At 37.2% G+C, this 20,961-nt stretch overlaps 1 protein-coding gene across 2 annotated transcripts in view; it reads right to left on the bottom strand.

The window, feature by feature from the left end:
- Positions 1-459: 459 nt before the first annotated feature.
- Positions 460-20,961, bottom strand: part of LOC117991537 (major facilitator superfamily domain-containing protein 12-like) — a 66,738-nt gene continuing 46,236 nt past the window's right edge. Inside the window, exons 1-10 of one of the 2 annotated variants that reach the window (XM_034979137.2) lie at positions 14,321-14,654; positions 13,173-13,342; positions 10,725-10,808; positions 10,180-10,402; positions 9,423-9,534; positions 8,185-8,390; positions 7,264-7,456; positions 5,932-6,043; positions 5,119-5,269; positions 460-2,562 (exon numbers count right to left, since the gene is read on the bottom strand). In XM_034979137.2, coding sequence (XP_034835028.1) covers positions 2,430-2,562; positions 5,119-5,269; positions 5,932-6,043; positions 7,264-7,456; positions 8,185-8,390; positions 9,423-9,534; positions 10,180-10,402; positions 10,725-10,808; positions 13,173-13,342; positions 14,321-14,403 — 1,467 coding nt within the window. In that variant the 5' untranslated portion in view covers positions 14,404-14,654 and the 3' untranslated portion in view covers positions 460-2,429. Of the gene's footprint in view, positions 2,563-5,118; positions 5,270-5,931; positions 6,044-7,263; positions 7,457-8,184; positions 8,391-9,422; positions 9,535-10,179; positions 10,403-10,724; positions 10,809-13,172; positions 13,343-14,320; positions 14,655-20,961 lie in introns of those variants that run through there. The other variant, XM_069503645.1, reaches the window with a different exon arrangement.

Genomic DNA, 20,961 nt, shown 5'->3' on the forward strand with positions numbered 1-20,961 from the left:
TGCTTCTCTAGTTCCAATTTTGCCCACCCTGAACAGATACGTTGGTGGCACTTGTAAGTTCGTAGCTTAGTCAAAAATAAAAATCCCTCGGAATTTCCTAGTCATAAAAATTATCTATCAGTACTAATATACTTTAATCAAGATAATTATTTTTGGACCGATTGATTAGTTCACATTCATAGACAGACTACAATTATTATCAACTAGCTTATGCTCGCGACTTCGTCTGCGTGGGCTACACAAATTTCAAACCCCTATTTGACCCCCTTAAGGGTTGAATTTTCAAAAATCCCTTAGCGGATTCCTACGACATAATAGCTATTTGCATGCCAAATTTCAGCCCGATCTGTCCAGTAGTTTGAGCTATGCGTTGATAGATCAGTCAGTCAGTCACCTTTTCCTTTTATATAGGTAGGTATTTAGATACTTATTAAGTAATTAAAATAAAACACATCACATAAAATTTATTTATTGTACTTCAATTTTATTTAATGTTAGTACTTAATACTTGTATAAAACTAGCTGATGTTCGCGACTTCGTCCGCTTGGATTTAAGTATTTAAAAACCGGCTAAGTGCGTGGTGGGCCACGCGCAGTGTAGGGTTCCGTAGTCACAATTATAGGATTACGATCAATCACAAATACAATAGATACCTACAATAAAACTATAATATACATTAATATGCAACTCATAATTTTTTACGTACAATAATTAACCTAAAAATCCCGTGGCAACTCTTTTGATTGATTTGATTGAACTCTAAAGATTGTCATTCTTTAGGTCTTAAACTATATCCATGCAACAGATCGCGTCGATCCGTTACGACGTGATTGAAGGACCAACCAAATAAATAAACACACTTTCGCGTTTATGATATTAAGGTCCAAACGCCCGTACGCTCGCTGCGCTGCGCGACGCGAAGCGGCACGTCAAATATAGTTTAGGTATACCAGAACGCTAGCAAAAACTTGGCGTTATTGTTATACTACCTTTAAAACCCAATTCCCTATTAAACCATTTGCCTCATTTTGTAGTTTAATGATTTAGTATTTTTCAAACTCGCAATGTATAGCGTGCAAAACTTGGGTCAATGCCCCGCCTACGACGCGGCATTGACTCCGAGTGACCTACGTATGCAATTTTTGTTGACCTCTAACGTCAGTCAGATGTTTTATCCATACTTAATATTACAAATGCGAAAGTGTGTCTGTCTGTCTGTCTGCTAGCTTTTCACGGCTCAACCGTTCAACTGATTTTGCTGAAATTTGGTACAGAGATAGCTTGCGTCCCTGGAAAGGACATCGGCTACTTTTTATCCCGAAAATTAAAGAGTTCCTACAGGATTTTTAAAAACCTAAATCCACACAGACGAAGTCGCGGGCATCATCTAGTTTGCAATATTTCGTAAACTTTTACAAAATAAAGGTTTTTGTTATATATTTTTTCGCGTTCTTCTTTGTGGTATCACGTCAGTAATCATCAGTACTATCACCTGTTTTCGTTTTTGCTATCGTTCTGGTTACACCTGTATGAGTTTGTATGGAGCATGGCGCACTTGCGCAACGCGGCGCGGCGAAATGTAAGTTTGTATGGAGCAACGCACTGCCGCGTCGCGCAGCGCGGCTTTTCGACGTTTAGTAAGTAGGTAGTAACTGATTATCATATTCAATTAACCAAAAACTTAATTAGCTGTAATCCGCTGAAACAGGTCGAATCTGTATAATGCAACATGCAGCATGCAAAATGCACCGCCCGCCCTGCCACTGCTAGCCATGCAGGAAAAGCAGCCACTCGGCAAGCAATACGCACCACCACCACGCAGCACCACACAAATCCCAAAACACACTGTTTTTGTAAGGTCTACATCTGAGGATGCTCCGGTGTCGGGGTGAAACGTGCGTCGAGTGTGTTTAATCAATCAATCAATCAATCAATCAAATTTTCTTTATTGCACTATATACAGATGTTACACTTATTAAAGTTTCACCACAAATAGCCATATTATGGCATGCAAAAAAATAAAAACTAAAACCAACTTACTGACTTAAATTACAATTGAATTATCTATTATTACTTATCTTTAATACAGTTAATAATTATATTTTATACATACCTACTAGATTTAACAATATAATACAATACAATTTAAAGACTGCTAATAAAAAAAAATAAAAAAAAGTGTTTTGGGATTTGTGTGGTGCTGCGTGGTGGTTGTGCGTATTGCTTGCCGTGTGGCTGCTTTTCCTCCATGGTTAGCAGTGGGAGGGTGGGCGGTGCATTTCGCATGCTGCATGTTGCATCATACAGATTCGACCTGTTTCAGCGGATTACAGCTAATTAAGTTTTTGGTTCATTGCATATCATGGACTTCCGCAAAGTAACGCCTGCTTCTATACAACATTTGACTATCATATAACATATTATTATGTTATGTTTTACATCGTTTCCAAGCGACAGTGGTTATGGATAAGGAGAGAATGCCGAGCACCGCACTGCCGCCACACGCGTACGTTAGAACTCCTCTGTAGTACTGCGGGCAATCTAGCGCATCGTCGCATTTGCTGCAATGGAAAAGATAGTTAAGGTTTAGGTTTTTGAAGTGAAACTTCTTTAGGCGCGTTGTTCAATTTCGGGATAGGTCAGGTTAGGTCATCGACCTATCGACATGTAGTTATTTTTAACTAATAAACTTCTTTACACAAACAAAATTAGCCATACTCTGAAACTAATAAAATTCAATTTTTACTGTCTATTATCTATACCTACAAATAAAAGGAAAACTGACTGACTGACTGATCTATCAACGCACAGCTTAAACTACTGTAGGTACGGATCGGGCTGAAAGGAGATGAACAAAAATTGTATGGACGCGTGCCCCAGAATCTAAAGAGATGATATTATGTGCCATTTAATAGTGCCCCAGAATGTACAGAGATGATATATTTGCCATTTAATAGTAAAAATCTGTTTTAAGAAAAAAAAGTCTCATGTTGTTTTGCAGTCGTGGCAATTATTTTCAGCGACTACTTTTAAATGTATATTTAAATAATTATTAATTTAAATGTAAATAGTTATTCAAAATTCATTTTTTTTTATTCAGATACAAGTTAGCCCTTGACTGCAATCTCACCTGATGGTAAGTGACGATGCAGTCTAAGGTGGGAGCGGGCTAACCTGGAAGGAGTATGGCAGTTTTTATTAAACCCATACACCTTTGGTTTCTACACGGCATCGTACCGGAACGCTAAATTGCTTGGCGGCACGGCTTTGCCGGTACGGTGGTAACTAGCCACGGCCGAGGCCTCCCACCAGACCAGACCAGAAATTTAGAAATTATAAAATTCCAAATCCATGCCAGGAATCGAACCCGGGACCTCCCACTAATAAGACCACAGCGCTTACCACTGCGCCAGGGAGGTCGTCAAGACAAAGAGAAGTCGATTGTATATTTTATCTGACTTTATTATAATACCTTTATATTTGTTCAGCCTGGGTCAAATTCTGTCCATCTCGTTTGGCTTGCAGATAGCTATTATGACGCAAACATCCGCTAAGAAAGGATTTTTGAAAATTCAACCCCTAAGGGGGAAAAATAGCGGTTTGAAATTTGTGTAGTCCACGCGACGAAGTCGCGGGAATAAGCTAATGTGCTATAAATTGGCTTGGAAAAAAGTTGAAACACACATCGCTCTAAAAAGCAAGAGGTGCGTGCTCGGAATCGAACTCTGGACCCCCGAGGCCGACGTCTAAAGACACTCTTGACCTATCACTTAAGTGGCTATCACAGCTTTTTTACCTATAAATTATTTTAATTTAATTTAATCCATAAATACGCTTAATAGTTTAGCGGCATGATTTTACTGGTAGGTAAGATAGTAGGTATTACTAGGTAACTAACCACGGCTGAAGTCAGATCAGACCAGAAACAATTTAGAACTTCTGAGTTCTTTGATGAAACTTGGCATTACATTGAAACGTGACGTCTCTAAAGTATAGTCCGCGACATGTTGAGATGGCAATCGGGGTATGAGGCTCGGGGACGCCTCGCACACCCGCGCTCGCTCGCACTGGCTTAGCGCGGGGGCTGTGCGGGTGCGTCGCCATGTTAAACATTTGTTTGTGAATAAGTAAATAAAAATAACCGGCCAAGTGCGAGTCAGGCTCGCGCAACGAGGGTTCCGTAATACAGTCGTATTTTTTGTACATTTTGCACGATAATTCATAATTCAATTCATGCATAAAAATAAATAAAAATCTGTTTTAGAATGTACAGGTGAAGACCTTTCATATGATACCCCACTTGATATAGTCACTCACTTCGAAAGTTGAAAATACTAATTATTAGTTTATGACCAGTTTAATTTTTTTTGTGTGATGTAACCACAAATTCACGGTTTCCAGATTTTTCCCCCAATGTCAGCTACAAGACCTACCTACCTGCCAAATTTCATGATTCTAGGTCAATCGTAAGTACCCTGTAGGTTTCTTGACAGACAGACAGACAGACAACAAAGTGATCCTATAAGGGTTCCGTTTTTCCTTTTGAGTTACGGAACCCTAAAAAGAAGAAATATTCTTGTATTACCTACTATGTACATAATTTTGTACTGCTCTGTAATATTTATGAGATCAGCGTAACAAATATTTTTTTGTCCTTTACAAATTAGGTAGGTATTGTTTAAAAAAATTAAACGGTTGCATTGTTTTCAGCAACATGTAAAGCGACGAATCTAAAAGTACATAGTGATTTACATAAAGTCTTTGTACCTTATTCCATGTAAAGGAAAAAAAATCATTATTTTATTATGGCAAAACACGACTTAGCGTGAAGTTGACTCATTAAATTCTTTTTGTTCGACATGAATAATTTGCGTATGCTAGTATTCAATCCAAGTTCTTTTAAAATTTTGAGTCAATACCAACGACCTCTTTGTAGTACTACGCACTAGAGGGGTCATTGCGAACAAATATTTTTGCAACATTGAACCCATAGTTACAGCTTGATATCCAGTGCCATACTAATTTTCATAGAACACGATTTATGGTCTTTCTGTATCAGAGTAGGCGTACTTTAGGCCTAATATCCCTACGTATCAAAAGTGATTAAATTAACTCACTAGTTTTCGATAGCAACCACAGCTATGCCAGTCACCAATTTATCAGCAAATGTCACTATAGAATATATCAAGGCACCCTGGTGTGAATGTGGCCCTATCAGATCAGCAGTGACGCATAGACTGGAAACCAAGGTGATTGAACTGCCAGCGCCTGAAATACAATTGTGTCAATAAATAAAAGGTTAATAAGGTCTTGATGATATAATACAATTTTTTAGATTGAATTTAATACGTAAGAAATAAGGCTCGATTAGAAATACGTTCGAACCTACGACATTTTGGATTTCGACTAGTCTCTCTATATCTATAGGGGTTTCCTAGCTTGAGTTGCCGGCCCGCGGTTGACGGGCGTAAGGGACGTTTGTCAACCGAAATATGAGCAGAGGTAGGGAGTGCGCCGTGTTCCGGGTGCGCTGACGAGACGGGTTGGTAGCAACCAGGCTAGCGATGGGACCTGCCTGCCAGTACGTGGCGGATAAAAACCTGGCGGGAGCGCGGTAGCAATACTACCAACCTCTTCTAAGTTCTACTACTTCTTAGCCGATAGCGTGGTCTACTTATAGTCTACTCTAGATATACTTTCCTAGTCTATCTGGTATCTCCCTCGCATAAGACTACAGCATACAGCTGCTCTATAATTGAGGTGCTACTGTATAGTTTACCTATTATAGTACGCGACAGGTCGAGATGGCAATCGGGGTGGGGACGCCCGGTGCGGGCGAGCGCGGAGTGACGTGTGTGGTGTGGCTGTGCGGGTCGTCCCCCCGCCTTATACTCCGATTGATCGATAATAATAATTGGGTAGAAACCTACCTATTAATGTCGCCACCAAATAAATCTGTACCACATGTGCTTCTGGGCTTATTGCTAATGCAATCCACATACAGCTCACTAAGCTTAGAAAACTGCCAATCAAATACGCCACCTGAAATAAATAAGTTTTATTAAAACTTGTTTCTATTTCTATCCTCCTATCTTCGACAGAATAGGCTAGTTGACACTTTTTTTAAGTAGGTCTTAAATGGTTAATATTTGTCCTATTAGATCAAAAAAATTAACACTATATTTTTTTGCGCCCTAAAATCCGTAAAACTTTAATTTAAAAATATATTTTTCTTAGACAGGTGAAAACACTGTCGGCCATTTTTGGCCGATAGATTATCTGTGCTCTGACGTCTGCATTTGTAAACAACAGCATAACCTACCAAAGTTTAATAAACATGACTTCTATACTAGTTTACATGAAAAATATAGTAATTATCGTTATTGTATCATCCGAGAATGTAAAAACGCATCGATAAAGACCACAGGAAAGTTGTGGATTAGAGTGCCCAGTGAAATAAATATACGTAACACGCGAAGACTTGCTAGGGATCCTATATCACTAACGACTGCAACCCAAATTTATTTTTGCAAAGATCACTTTGTTGTAAGTCTTACTTAATAACTTATTCAATTTATATAGAGAAAACGATAATTTTTTACGTTTACTATGAGTTTTTAGAAATATATAAAAACTAGCTTATGCTCGTGACTTCGCCCGCGTGAACTTCATAAATTTCAAACCCCCATTTAACCCACTCAGGGGTGGAATTTCAAAAAATCCTTTCCTAGTGGATACCTTCTCTTTACCTACAAAGAACACACCCACCAAATTTCATGTATCTAGAACCAGCTGTTTAGATGTTTAGGCTGTGCATTGATATATAAGTTAGTCAGGAGGACTTGAAATTTTATATATATGGATACTACGTTAGGTAGTCAATAGGGATGACATTTGTTTGTTTACATATTTAATGACGTCACATCATGGCTGACAGCGTTTTCTGAGTTTCAAATAAAAATAAAAACTGTATTTTTTTAAACTGGATTTATATATCCATCCTGCGTTTTTAATAATTGTTATTGATATATTTCGTTGTCTTAAGCAAAATACTATAATAAATAATCATTTATTGGACGAAATTAGATATGAGTCAAGTAGCCTATTAAAATTTCTTTACCAAGTTACCATTTTATTTATTATAATTTTTATGATTTGACTTGAAACGCTAGTAAATAATATTTTAGTAAGCTAAGTCTCAAGTCAATAAAGAACAATCAATTTAAAATATTATTAGGTAGGTATATCAATTTATTCCTTACCTGATTTCCTAATTTATTTATATTACTTTTTAATAAAAACGAGAAAAATAATGACGAAATATAAAGCACTAGTGGTACGCTGGCAACTAATTCGGAGCCCTCTGCTGCGTTCGGGTTCACTGACAGCCGCTCCTCGAGGAAAAGCGGAACGTAGACCAGACTTAAAGCCCAGTATAGCCTCGAGAAAACGTACCTAGAAAATTACATTGTTCATTTATTATGATAAACCAGATAGCTACGGTTAGATATACCTGTTGGTATAGTTCGCGCAAGTTAAATAGTCGTTCTTGAAGGTAACCCATAAGTCGCGTATGAGGCGCACCACGCGAAGAAGCGGAGCACACCAGCCCGCGTGCTGCGTCGCACCCCGCGTTCACCATCTGCATTAGTGAGAGTGCTACATCCGTACACAGCACATGAGCGCGCGGAACAATACCTCCGCGAGCTCGCATTCGCATCGTAGGTCAGACGTGACTATTTAACTGCCGGGAACTATACACTGGTTCTTTTTCAGTTGTACACTTCACCTAAATTGACAAATCTTTATGTCTTTACCGTAAAGTGTAAGAGATACTTAAGATGGCACGACTTTTAGACGACCCGTCAAGAAATTATTGTGTAAACCGACTATTAGGACGAATTTGACGTCGTCTCTACTTGTCTAGTACTAAGTTGCAGATAGTGCAATTAGGAAAGTATTATGTGTATTTCCCAGACTCCCTTTTTGTTTCGAGTTTCATCATAACATAGCTAGGGAAAACTTCTTACAAACCTAGTTTGATGATCGTCTCAAATCAATTAAGGAATGATCATTTTTCCGACTGATTGACTAGGTAAAAGAGGCTTCGGGCTGACTTACGTACAGTTTAGTATAAAGGTATCTATAATAACTGCTGAAGAAGGATGGATGTACATACTTACAACAAACTAGTTTGATATAGCAGAGGCATTTGCAAAAAATGCATAATTTTAGATTTCGCAGATAATATTGTAGAATCTTTGTCACCGGTTTCCACGACGTGCCCATTTTGTTTAGGTTTCTCTTCCTTGGGGGGCTTAAGTTTGAAGAAAACGTGAAAAATTATAAACGAAGCTATCCCAATACTGGAAATGATGAGTGATACATCCTGTAAATTATGAAAACTGGTTAAAATTGGAGCTTTCTGTCTGGGTAAAGCCCAAAAATGAGTTAAGTGTCTAATATATACACTATACATAGGTATTATGCCCCATCCTAAACTAAAAGCCGTTAATGAGTAATCGCCAAAAAACGGATATTTTCAGAAACTACCTACTTGATTCTTAAAAATTTCATGTTTTTTAAATAATTTGTGACATACAACATTTTGGCGATAACTCAAAAAATATTGTTTTCACTTAACGGCTTTTTAGTTAACAAGTAGGTACCTAAATCTGACTTCACTCTGAAAATTTAGAAAATTCTTCGGGTGAGAGCCTATCCAAGTAGAAAATGTCTTGTTAGACGCACTGGATAGATAGCCAATATCCTGCACATGCTGGAACTAGTTATCAACTTAGCTTATTACTGAAAAAACCGGCCAAGTGTAAGTCAGGCTCGCGCACCGAGGGTTCCGCACTATAGTCGTATTTTTTAGACATTTTGCACGATAAATCAAAAACTATGATGCATAAAAATAAATAAAAATCTGTTTTAGAATGCACAAGTGAACCCCTTTCATATGATACCCCACTTGATATAGTATATTGATATATCATCTTACTTTGAAAATTGAAAACACTAATTATGTATTAGTTCATTGACCACAATTTAATTTTTTTGTGCGATGTGACCATTTATTCACGGTTTTCAGATTTTTCCCTTATGTCTGCTATAAGACCTACCTACCTGCCAAATTTCATGATTCTAGGTCAACAGGAAGTAGGTAACCTGTAGGTTTCTTGACAGACAGACAGACATGCATACAACAAAGTGATCCTATAAGGGTTCCGTTTTTCCTTTTGTGGTACGGAACCCTAAAAATGATCGTATGCTAGCTTCTCTAGTATTCATTTGTTCTGTGATCGTGCAAGTCAGTGGTAGATAAGTGGACAGGTATAGAGGTGGTGTTGGAGGCCAGAATCTTCAGCAAGTAGGTAGGTATAGGTAATCATATTATACATATTAATGAAAAAGTTACCCGAAACTTGTAATCATCCGAAGGCCCAATAAATGTGCTGTAGTTTGTCGCTCTCAAAACGATCCACGTTATGAAGTAGACGGTGAGACTCGATATTACTGAAGCCATATATCTGAAACAGGAGTTAGCCTATTTACCTTATTTAACTTTATGCTTGCTATTTACGTTAAAATTCACACAAGTCATTTGACTACTGATTTTTAAGTAGGTGTAGAATATAAAGTTTAAAAATTCTAAATGTTAGTGGAAACCACGGAACAGATCTGTTCCGTGGTGGAAACTATATTTTTATCCACTCAAAATTAATGAGGACGTTTCAGGGCAACGTTCGACAAAATTTTCATAGATGGCGCTTAAATACTAACACCACTAAAAACTAAAAATAATACCTATATATTTATATATGATCTATGCTTTAGGTCAAGTCAATCCTTACGTTTCTACCCCGATGCAAAATTAATTAATTACTTCTATTATACCTAGTTCACAGATTTTGTGGCGAAGAAACATAAGGAAAACTGCAGCGCACGCTAGCTGTTACTCTTCATCTATGTCATTGATTGACACGACCTAAACATTAAGGCATAGATCATATAGATAAAGGTATTAAGTATTTTTCGTTTTTAGTGGTGTTAGTATTTAAGCGCCATCCATGAAAATTTTATCGAACGTTGGCTAGAAACTTCCTCACTAGCTAATACACAGTATACTTGGATATTGCAAATTAGTTTTAATTTAAGGATAGTGAAGTTAGTACCTTATAGATGTCAACTCTGAGCGGATTTGTAGGTTGTCTGTGATCGACGGTATTATAGCAAGGTGGGAGATCTGCACTATCGCCCAACCTATTTGGAAGAATATGACCAGGATGGCATAATAAAACGGCATCCACCAGGATAAGTACTCGGTGTTGACCCCGGGCCTGCACCCCCAGCATCGTATGAAAAGTAGAGGAAACGTGCATGTTACGACTGCACAACCTGAAATTTTTAAAATAATTTATACTTAGGTTTAAGCAGATAGTCACCATCGAGATGACTTCAGCTTAAACTCAGTACCTAACCGTTGTATTGGTTACTGAGTTTAAGCTTGTTTTATCATAATAAATGAATAATGTAATGTGAAAGTGTGTCTGTTTGTCTGCCAGCTTTTTGCGGCTCATCTGTTCAACTGATTTTGAGGGAATAGCTTATGTAGGTTCGTTCCGGGGATAGACATAGGTTACTTTTTATCTCGAAAAAGTTCAAAATAAGTGATTTTGATTAATATAGAGTGTAAGATAATAAAAAATCTTAGGCCTACCTGTTAAATGCCAAAATTTCTTAGTGCTGTATTTGTCAGCCAAAATACCCACGATTGGAGTCGCAAGCGCATCGACCACTTGACCTGTAATTAAAAAAAAAATTAATACTACATTTATACTTACTAAAAATACCTAGCAAATGAATTATTCATTATTATTTGTCTGAACGTTCGCCGCTGTTATGATAAAGTAAATAAAGCTCTGTTTGAGTTGTTATCAAAAAAGCGCTGCGCCTTGACCCCATTCCATTCTGTAGGTGTGCGTTGCGTCTTATTATCAGGCCCTCATCATGATCGGCCCACTAGGCCACTACAGAGCACAGGTCTCCCCTCAGAATGAGAAGGGCTTCACCACGGTCCGCCACGCTGGCCAAGTGCGGATTGGCAGACTTCACACACCGCTGAGAACATTATGGAGAACTCTCAGGCATACAGGTTTCTCCACGATGTTTTTCTCCACCGGTAAATCAAATGATAATTAGGTAATTGCGTAAAACGCACATAACTCCGAAAACTAGACGTGTTTTTTTATTTTATTCAGATACAAGTTAGCCATTGTCTGCAATCGCACCTGGTGGTAAGTGACGATGCAGTCCAAAATGGAGGGGGGTAGGGTAGTTCTTATTAAACCCATACACACCCCTTTGGTTTCTACACAGCATCGAACCGGAAAGCTAAATCTCTTAGCGGCATAGGGTACTAGCCACGGCTGAAGCCCCTTACCAGACCATACCAGAGACTTGTGTGTGGCTGGGATCGAGCCCCCGAACAGGAGGCGGCCGTCTTGGCCACTAGGTTTTTATTCCATTGCAGTTCTATGGATTACCTACCATAGATACAATGCGTTTTAGGACCACCCGAGCCATGTTCCCAATATAAAGTTTTGGGCCTTAGATTATGAGGCTTAACAACTATATCCGGTAGGTACCATTAATTTACTATTGCGTACTATAGAAAACTAATGAGTTCGTTCCTAAGTAATTTTACATCCTAATCTACTTATCTAATAAGTGACAATCAATAAAACTTCCTTCCTTTTTGTAGGACGACATTTTAGTGGCAACTACAGACTAGTAAGTATTTTGTCTGGTGGGAGGCTTCGCCGTAGAGTTATCACAGTCACCCTGCCGGCAACGCCATGCTGCCAAGCGATTTAGCGTTACGATACGATGCCTTGTAGAAACCGATAAGAAGTATGGGTTTAATAAAAAAAACTGCTATACCCCTTCCAAGTTATCCCGCTTCTATCTTCATCATTAATAACCTACCGTCAGGCGAGATCTCAGTCAATTTGTAAAGATATAATAAAATATTCATTTTAATTTATAGCTACGTGTATTGTATTGAGAAACAAAATTGCTATTAAAAAGGGATCCTTATTAATATGTATGAATCGTGGTTGCATAGGTACTTAAAACCAATAAAAATAATGAATATTTAAAGAAAACCTTTGATAAATAATTAATTAGATACACAAGATAAACTGACGGACATAAAAAAGTGTCGCATCCATGATTGAAAGTTTGTTTTGTAGTTTAGACTTTAGGCAATCTATAATTTAACAATAACTTTTACAATACAATAATATTTTTAAACATATTGTATATATAAATATATTGACTAGGGTGATTTATTTTAGTTGATCTAATCGAAAATCGCGCTGCAGCCATCCTAGAATAGACTGCACGACTCATCGTCAGCCGCTGGGAAGTAGGTTTACCCTGGTAAGAGCACAACTCTAATGCTGGTTTGTACCTTAAGGTCTACAAAAGACTGAAGTCGGTAGAAAAGAAGATTTATAGTACGCAACAGGTCGAGATGACAATCAGGGTATGCTCACGTCACCCGCACTATCCTATACATAAAAACCGGTCAAGTGTGAGTCAGGCTCGCGCAATGAGGGTTCCGTACTACGGTCGTATTTTTTCGACATTTTGCAGGATAATTCAAAAACTATGATACATAAAAATAAATAAAAATCTGTTTTAGAATGCACAGGTGAAGATCTTTCATATGATACCCCACTTGATATAGTTATCTTAAGTAGGAGTAGGGAAAATTTCAGATCTCATGTGAAACCAGTACGCGGACGAAGTCGCGGGCATCTGCTAGTATATATATATATATATATAAGGGGGGTAAAATAGGGCTTTAAAATTTGCGAAGCCCACGCGGACAAAGTCGCGAGCATAAGCTATTTAAAGTGAAAAAAAGTGGAGCTACGAAAGGGGCTACGAAATTTTGCGTATACTTATTAGTCACTCTATCGCGATGTCGTGCTAAAAATTTTAACACTCCAGCATCATTCAATATTTTTTATAGTGACCTATACCTACTGTTTTTATCATACTTGTTACCTTAGAATATGGTTTTATTGTTAGTCGTTTGAATACGAGCCTTTGGTCAATGACACGCGAATAGGTAAATGTGATACGATATTCTACTTACCTAACAAAAGCATCGCCCCGGCTATCACAGCCCTCATTTCGAGAACCGCTTGTAAGAACAGCATCATGTAGGAGAACCACATCGCTGCACATAGGTCGTTGTACATATGCCCTAAGCCGTACAGGAGATTTTGGCTCACGCGCCACCATCTTCTTCTTTTGCATGGGACACTGGGAACAGACATAGAAAAATACATTTCTGTGATTTCAAGGTCAACCTAAATGACAGGTAGAGAACTTTGCATGCTTTGCATGAAACTAGGCAACTTTTTATGGCAACTTTTCTTAACCTGTCCAATGGATATACATCCAAGATGTATAATATACATGTATATTTTTTAATAGAGATAGCGAGCAAACAAGCTGGTGGGTCACCTGATGTTAAGTGATTACTACATACTTAACATTTTTTTTGTTGCCAACTTTTATCATAACCTCAGTGAATTTTTCACGATTGGCCGTCCTTAATACCTGACCGTCCTAGCCCCGGGCCTACTGGGCCTTAGGATAAATCCGCCACTGCTCCCTACTTTAAATTATTGTTATAATAGGAGTTCGTGTTATAACCGTTTTTGTTACTAAATATAGAGCTTTGCATTTATGCCATAAGATTGATAGTTCAGATAGGTAACCTTGCAAAAACCATGCAAATAAGAATCTACGTTCAATGTTTCAGCTGTTACAAGAATTCGGCCTTGTAGAAAATTATTTTTTTTAGTTATAATCGTACAAGTTAAGTGTAAGTATAACGTTTTAACAGTGTTATCTGATGATTGATCTATCGTAGACCATAATATTATGGATAATCTATAAAGTAATTCTTTTTAAAATAACAATTTTTATTTGCACAAGTTGACACTTTAATTAGCAAATACCAATGCATAAGTATAGCAATGACTAACTGAGTTAATCTATCGATCATGGTTGATGAAAACTAATCTACAGTTTGATTAATGAGCTCCTTGGTCCAATGATTTTATGCGATAGGTACCCATAAAACTGAAGTGATGGAAGAACTAATATTCCTTAACAATGCAATTGACAGGCTTGTGTCCTACTTAACCGTCGCGTGTCACAAATTGAGCACAAATTACAATTTGCACCAGGAATTCTGATTGACGAAGAGAATTTGCGGAAGCAGAGCATTACCTTAATTCAATTTCTTTAACAGTGTCCTGTTTTACACTGATTTCCGTAATTTCAGCGTTAGTCGCACCATATTTAGGACTCATAGTTTCAAACCTAAACGTTATTTTAACTTCCGTGGTCAATTTATCATTCACTTGTTGGCATTATCCGATCATAATACACGGATCGAAGTCTATTAACATTTTCACTTCACTATTATTGGGGACAAAGATATTGAGTTTCACAGTTCACGGGTAAGCCGACACGACGTGTGGCTTGAGAGGATTCCTACGGACATATGAGTTCAAGCAGTTAGTTTAATCTTGACAAAATTACTAGGGAAATTTTATCTATACATCAGTATGGCTAAGGTAACATCCATAGGAGAAATGGGCCATGTATAACTATAAAAAATAACATAAATAGGTAGATATATATCAGTAGGTACCTAAGTAGATACCTACCTGCTCAATTAATTTTGTTTACGTACCTATTTGGTCTATTCACGTAATAGCTTATCACATTATAATATACACGGATCATAAAACAAACCAGCGAATGATGGATCAGGAACCGCAGAAGGTCAATATGGTGATGTGTGTGCAGATATTTGGTATCTAGACGGCGACAGGTCGAGATGATAATCTGGGAGGAACGCCCCGCACACCCGCACAACTCCCGTACTAACCCGGTGCGGGCAAGCGCGGATGACGTGCGGGTGCACGGGGCGTCCCCTCACCTCATACCCGACTTGCCATCTCAACCTGTCGCGTAATATGTCGCGCCTATAAGTACCTATCTGCCTTCTTTTAACTAAAAAGCTGTAAGGGCAAAACTATTTTTTTAAGTTAGCACCAAAATATGTGGGGATTTTCGAAAACTAATGTTTTGCTATGTAGGACCAACCTTGGTCCTATGTAGCATTCCTTTTTAGAAATATTAGTTTCTGAAAATGACTTAAAATAATACCTATTAGTTTTTGCACTAATCGGCTTTTTAGTAAAGACGGTCGTTCTTTTTCACGTTTGGTATATTTACATAGGCTACTTGAATCCTTTAATTTTGTGAGTTCCACCGATCATGGTGTCCCGTAGAAAATAGAAACACATAATAAGTATGTAGGATTTCTTAAGCTAAGTAGGGAACCCGGGGCATTACGGGCACCCGGGATAATATAAGTACGTCGCCTACCGCCCATCAACCACCACACGCTGCACTGTCGCAAACACTCGGATCGGCATCCAATAGGCCCTATGCATGCGGGACAGGTTGTCAGCGGAAACTGAATACTTTTTTTTTTTTTTTGGTGATGCAACCACAAATTCACGGTTTTCGGATTTATTGCTTTACTTGTGATATAAGACCTTCCTACCTGCCAAATTTCTCTTTGATTTTCCGGGATAAAAAGTAGCCTATGTCACTCTCCAGTTGGTCTAACATGCGCCCCGCGAGAAAATTTTGTCTACGCATTATCTCGTGTTTTTTCATACAAATAAGACGAGTAAATGCGTAGACAAAATTTTCTCGTGGTGCGCATGTTAGGCGTGCAGGTCTTAAACTATACCTGTAATGTTGTGTTAAATAAAATAATGTTTCTTCATGTAATTTGTGTTTATTTTAATATTTCCACTCGGATTAACTTAGTAATTAATATTAATACAATGAGCTAGTGTGCACGGCTCTGGCCAAATCTTACAAGTCTAAGTCTATCAATTGACGTTGACACATGACAGGTGACACCTACGTACGACATTGACAATTGGTCACTTGTCTATGAGTTGTCTCTGCTACATCATCCCCTTTTATTTAAAAAAAAAAATATCTACATAATCATCCAGTTACAATTTTGAAAAATTACTTACATATATCATCCCCTTTTAATTTTACATAACTATATCATCCCCTTTTAATTTTACAATTTACATAAATTATTACTTAATTAATTTTATAATATTATTGTGCCACACTTCTTAAATTTACTACAATTATTGACTCTTAAACTACCCATTCAACCAGCGATGGACAGCCTGTCTGATTGAAACACAAAGTCTACGCCGCCGGTCGAATATGAAACGAGGTTCTACTATATTGTACATTATTTTTGTCTATTATTACATATGCTCTATATCCATTATATCTAACAATTTCGCCTTCTGACCAAATATTCTTACTTGGCTCTTTTTTGAACCAAACTTTTTGCCCTACAGTAAACTTACTTTTAAATCGACTTGTCTTATTATAATTTTTTATATTTCTAGTTTGTACATCATTAAACTGTTGAGTTACATTCTGATTTAACTTAGGTGTTAGGTATTGTGAGCTAACAATCAACTTAGTTTTTAAATTTCTATTCATTAGTAGCTGACTGGGGGAAAAATTTGTACCAGAAACGGGAGAAGCCCGATATTGTAATAATGCTAGCCTTACATCAGTTCTATCTTCGTGGCATTTTGTTAGCATTTTCTTCGCAATTTGTACCCCTCTTTCAGCCATACCATTCGCTTGGGCATATCTTGGACTAGTATAAGTAAATTTAAATCCCCAATTATGTGCAAACTCTTTACATTCCCTCGAATCAAATGGAACATGGTCAGATATTATTTCTGCAGGTATTCCATGAGTACTAAAAATATCTTTTAATGTATTAATTACACTTGTAGCAGTTTTACTGGATATGTATTTTATCTCTAACCATTTAGAATAATAGTCATATACTACTAAATAACTTTTCCTTCTAAAGTCCATGATATCTATACCTAATTTTAAAAATGGAAGGTTGGGAACTTTATGTGATAATAACGGCTCTTTAACATTACTATTATGATGCGTTTGACAAGGAAAGCATTTCTTAACATACTCTTCAATGTGAGAGTCCATATAAGGCCAGTAATACAACCTTCTAGCTGTCTGCTTCATTTTTGACATACCTACATGCCCTTCATGTAAAGTTTTAATGACATTCAATCTTAAACTCTTCGGTACTATTAACCTATCATTATAGAAGACTAAATTATCGTCCACACTAAGTTCAGCTCTTAATTTATGATAACTTCTTATTACATCTGGAATATGAGAAATTTTGTCCGGCCAACCATTCTGTATAAATTCAATTATTTTTAATAACTCTTCATCTTTAGAACTTTCTGAGATTAATACTAATTTTTGTTCTTCTGTGCATTCTAATTTCTGTGCTAACCCTATACAGTGTATGACTTCATACATATAAGAATCATCTGTATCATTACACTCCTGATACGACCTTGATAACAAATCTGCTATGTACATTTGTTTACCTTGTAAATATTTAAATTCAAAATTATATTTTAACAACTTTAACTTTAATCTCTGTAGTCTAGGAGACGGTACCTCATGTAAATGCTTTTTTAATAAACTTTCTAATGGTTTATGATCATTAACTACGGTAATCTTATGATCATAGATATAATAATGAAATTTCTTAGTTGCCCATACTATACTTAACAATTCTTTTTCAATTTGGGAAAAATTACATTCTGCAGGTGTTAAACTTCTTGAAGCAAAGCAAACTGGTTTACCATTTTGAAGTAAACAGCATCCGAGACCACTCTTTGATGCGTCACACTGAATCGTTATAGGCAATTTACTGTTAAAATTCTGTAAAATGGGTGCTTGGCTTAATTTAATTTTAACATTATTATAAACATTTTCATGAACTTCCGTCCATAACCACTCAACATCTTTCTTTAATAATAACTGAAGCGTTGATGCAATATCAGCCAAGTTAGGTATAAATTTTCTTAAATAATTGACCATGCCAAGGAAAATCTGTAACTCTTTTTTATTATTGGGACTTTTCATATTAATAATTGCACTTACCCGCTCTGGGTCTATTTGCATACCTTTCTCAGAAAAAATATGGCCAAAATACTTCACCTCTTTTAATTTATATTGAAATTTATTCTTATTAAAGCGAACATTATGTTCTCTAGCCCGTTCAAAAACCTTTTTTAATATTGCATCATGCTCTTGTTCAGTTTCACCACATATTAACAAATCGTCACAGTACACTATCACGCCTGGAATATCTCCAAAGGCTGTTTCACTATATTTTTGGAAAATTTCCGGTGCTACTGATAAACCAAATGGCAATCTTAGGAACTTATAACAACCAAATGGACTATTAAATGTACATAAATCATTCGAATCTTCTGAAAGTTTAATATTATAAAAACCATCGGATAAATCTAGCACTGAAAAATACTTTTTATTACAAAGTTTAGTTATAATTTCATCAATGGTGGGAATCAAATGATGTTCTCTTATTAATACTTTATTAAGATCTTTAGGATCTAAACAAATTCTAAGCGACCCATCTTTCTTTTCTATAATAACCAAGTTGCTTACAAAACTTTTAGGGTGATCGACCTTCGCGATGACTTTGTGCTTCACCAGAGCTTCCAACTTGTCCGCAAGGCGATCCTTCAGTGCGTTAGGCACTCGCCGTGGGGGTCGCACCACAGGCTCCACGCCAGGTTGAATGCGTAGCTGCAGTGAGCTCTTAAACTCCCCGACTCCCTGAAACAGTTCGTTATTCATATTAACAATTGAGTCTTTACTCATTTTCATATTAGTATTAGTGCAACTTGTAAGTGTATTAATATTATTATTAGTATTTAAGAGCCTAAGCTGTACCAAAGAGCCTAGCCCTAGGATCGGTCTAACCGGTTCATTAATAATTAAAAACTCAGTGTTGAACCACTCATTGTTATTAATATTATTATTAGAATATACTTTTAATGTGACCTTTCCTATAGGAAATAATTTTCCTCCACCAAAGACTTCTATTATGGTTTTTGTCTCAGACATTTTTATTTTTGTCTCATCATCGACAATTTTTTTAAGGTCCCGCAAACTCAAAACATTTATTTGGGCCCCCGTGTCACACTTAAAACAGACCCTCTTATTTTCAACTTGCAACAACGTATTCCATTCATTTTTAGTAAAATCTATTGAGTATACTAGTCATAAATCATGAATGTTATTGATATTATCCAGCTTTTGATTCTTAGACATACATCCTACACTAAAATGATTTAATTTTCCACATTTTAAACAAGTTTTTCCAAAGGCTGGACACTGCCTAGGACCATGTACCTTATTACACTTTTTACACTGATAATTGTTTTTATTCAAGTTATTTTTATAATTATTTTGACAATTTTTCTTATTATTAATATTATTATGGGGCCTACTATACTTAGCTTTGCTATTGTTGCTCGCCGGGGTAGTCAGCTGCCGGGTTGTGCTTGCTGCTGCCACCGCATTCACCTCCGAGCTGTGTAGCACCATAAGTTGCTGACTGGACAGCTCCGCTGATCGACATATGTCCAGTGCCTTGTCCAGTGTGAGGTCCTTAATTTCTAATAATTTTTGTTGCACTCGTGTCTGTTTCACGCCGATGACGAGTCTGTCCCTTAACATCCTGTCCTTTTGTTGACCAAAGTTACAGCTGTCTGCCAGTTTTCTTAAGTCTGAGTAAAATGTGTCAAAATTTTCTCCGTCTTGTTGTACTCTTCTATTAAAATTGTAACTTGCCATTACTTCATTACTTTTCGGCTTGAAATATTCGTCGAATAACTTGATAACTTCCTCTAATTTCGGTTTATCTTCTTTTTTTAATACGTTGAGGTATAGTTCCAGGGCTGAAGATCCAATGCAATTTAATAATAATGCTGCTTTTCTTGGTTCAGACAACTTCTCAAAACCCGCCGCCAGCATAAATATCTTAAACGAATCCTTGAATTTTTGCCACTGCTGCCAGCACGTATCCAAATCTTCCAGATCTATTCCTCGCGGCATCTTAAATTCGACACCACACATGTCGCCTTGCATCGTAGTCGTTGCCCCGTCAGCCATTGTCTTTGTTCAGTCCAAACTTACAATCCGTTTTAATCTGATGTTTTGTTCGAAAACGGCTGCGCCATGTAATGTTGTGTTAAATAAAATAATGTTTCTTCATGTAATTTGTGTTTATTTTAATATTTCCACTCGGATTAACTTAGTAATTAATATTAATACAATGAGCTAGTGTGCACGGCTCTGGCCAAATCTTACAAGTCTAAGTCTATCAATTGACGTTGACACATGACAGGTGACACCTACGTACGACATTGACAATTGGTCACTTGTCTATGAGTTGTCTCTGCTACAATACCCATGCAAAAATCACGTCGATCCGTTGCTCCGTTGCGACGTGATTGAAGGACAACCCAATAAGCCAATAACCAGCAAACGTTTTGCATTTATAATATGGGCAGTGAATAGTGATGAATGTCCAGCTCAATCCAGTCTATTTTCTAGGAACTTGAAATCTTAAATATAGGTTCTGAGTTTTCTCTGTAATATTGAGCCCCGATAAGAAACGAAATTCCACCTGAGTGACCTGGAAATTCCAGCTGACCACGGAGGTCAGCTAGTTTTCAACTCACTGTTAAAGAAACCTCAAAGTCGCCTCGGCCCTCGAAGAGGTTCATTTCTCTACATAGTCCGTACCCGTGCAAATGCGAAAGTGTGTTTGTTTGTTGGTTTGTTGGTCTGTTGGTTTGTTGGTTTGTCCTTCAATCACATCGCAACGGTGCAACGGATTGACGTGATTTTTTGCATGGGTATAGATAAAGACCTGG

This window comes from Maniola hyperantus, chromosome 2 (assembly GCF_902806685.2).
Source record: "Maniola hyperantus chromosome 2, iAphHyp1.2, whole genome shotgun sequence".
Classification (NCBI taxonomy): domain Eukaryota; kingdom Metazoa; phylum Arthropoda; class Insecta; order Lepidoptera; family Nymphalidae; genus Maniola; species Maniola hyperantus.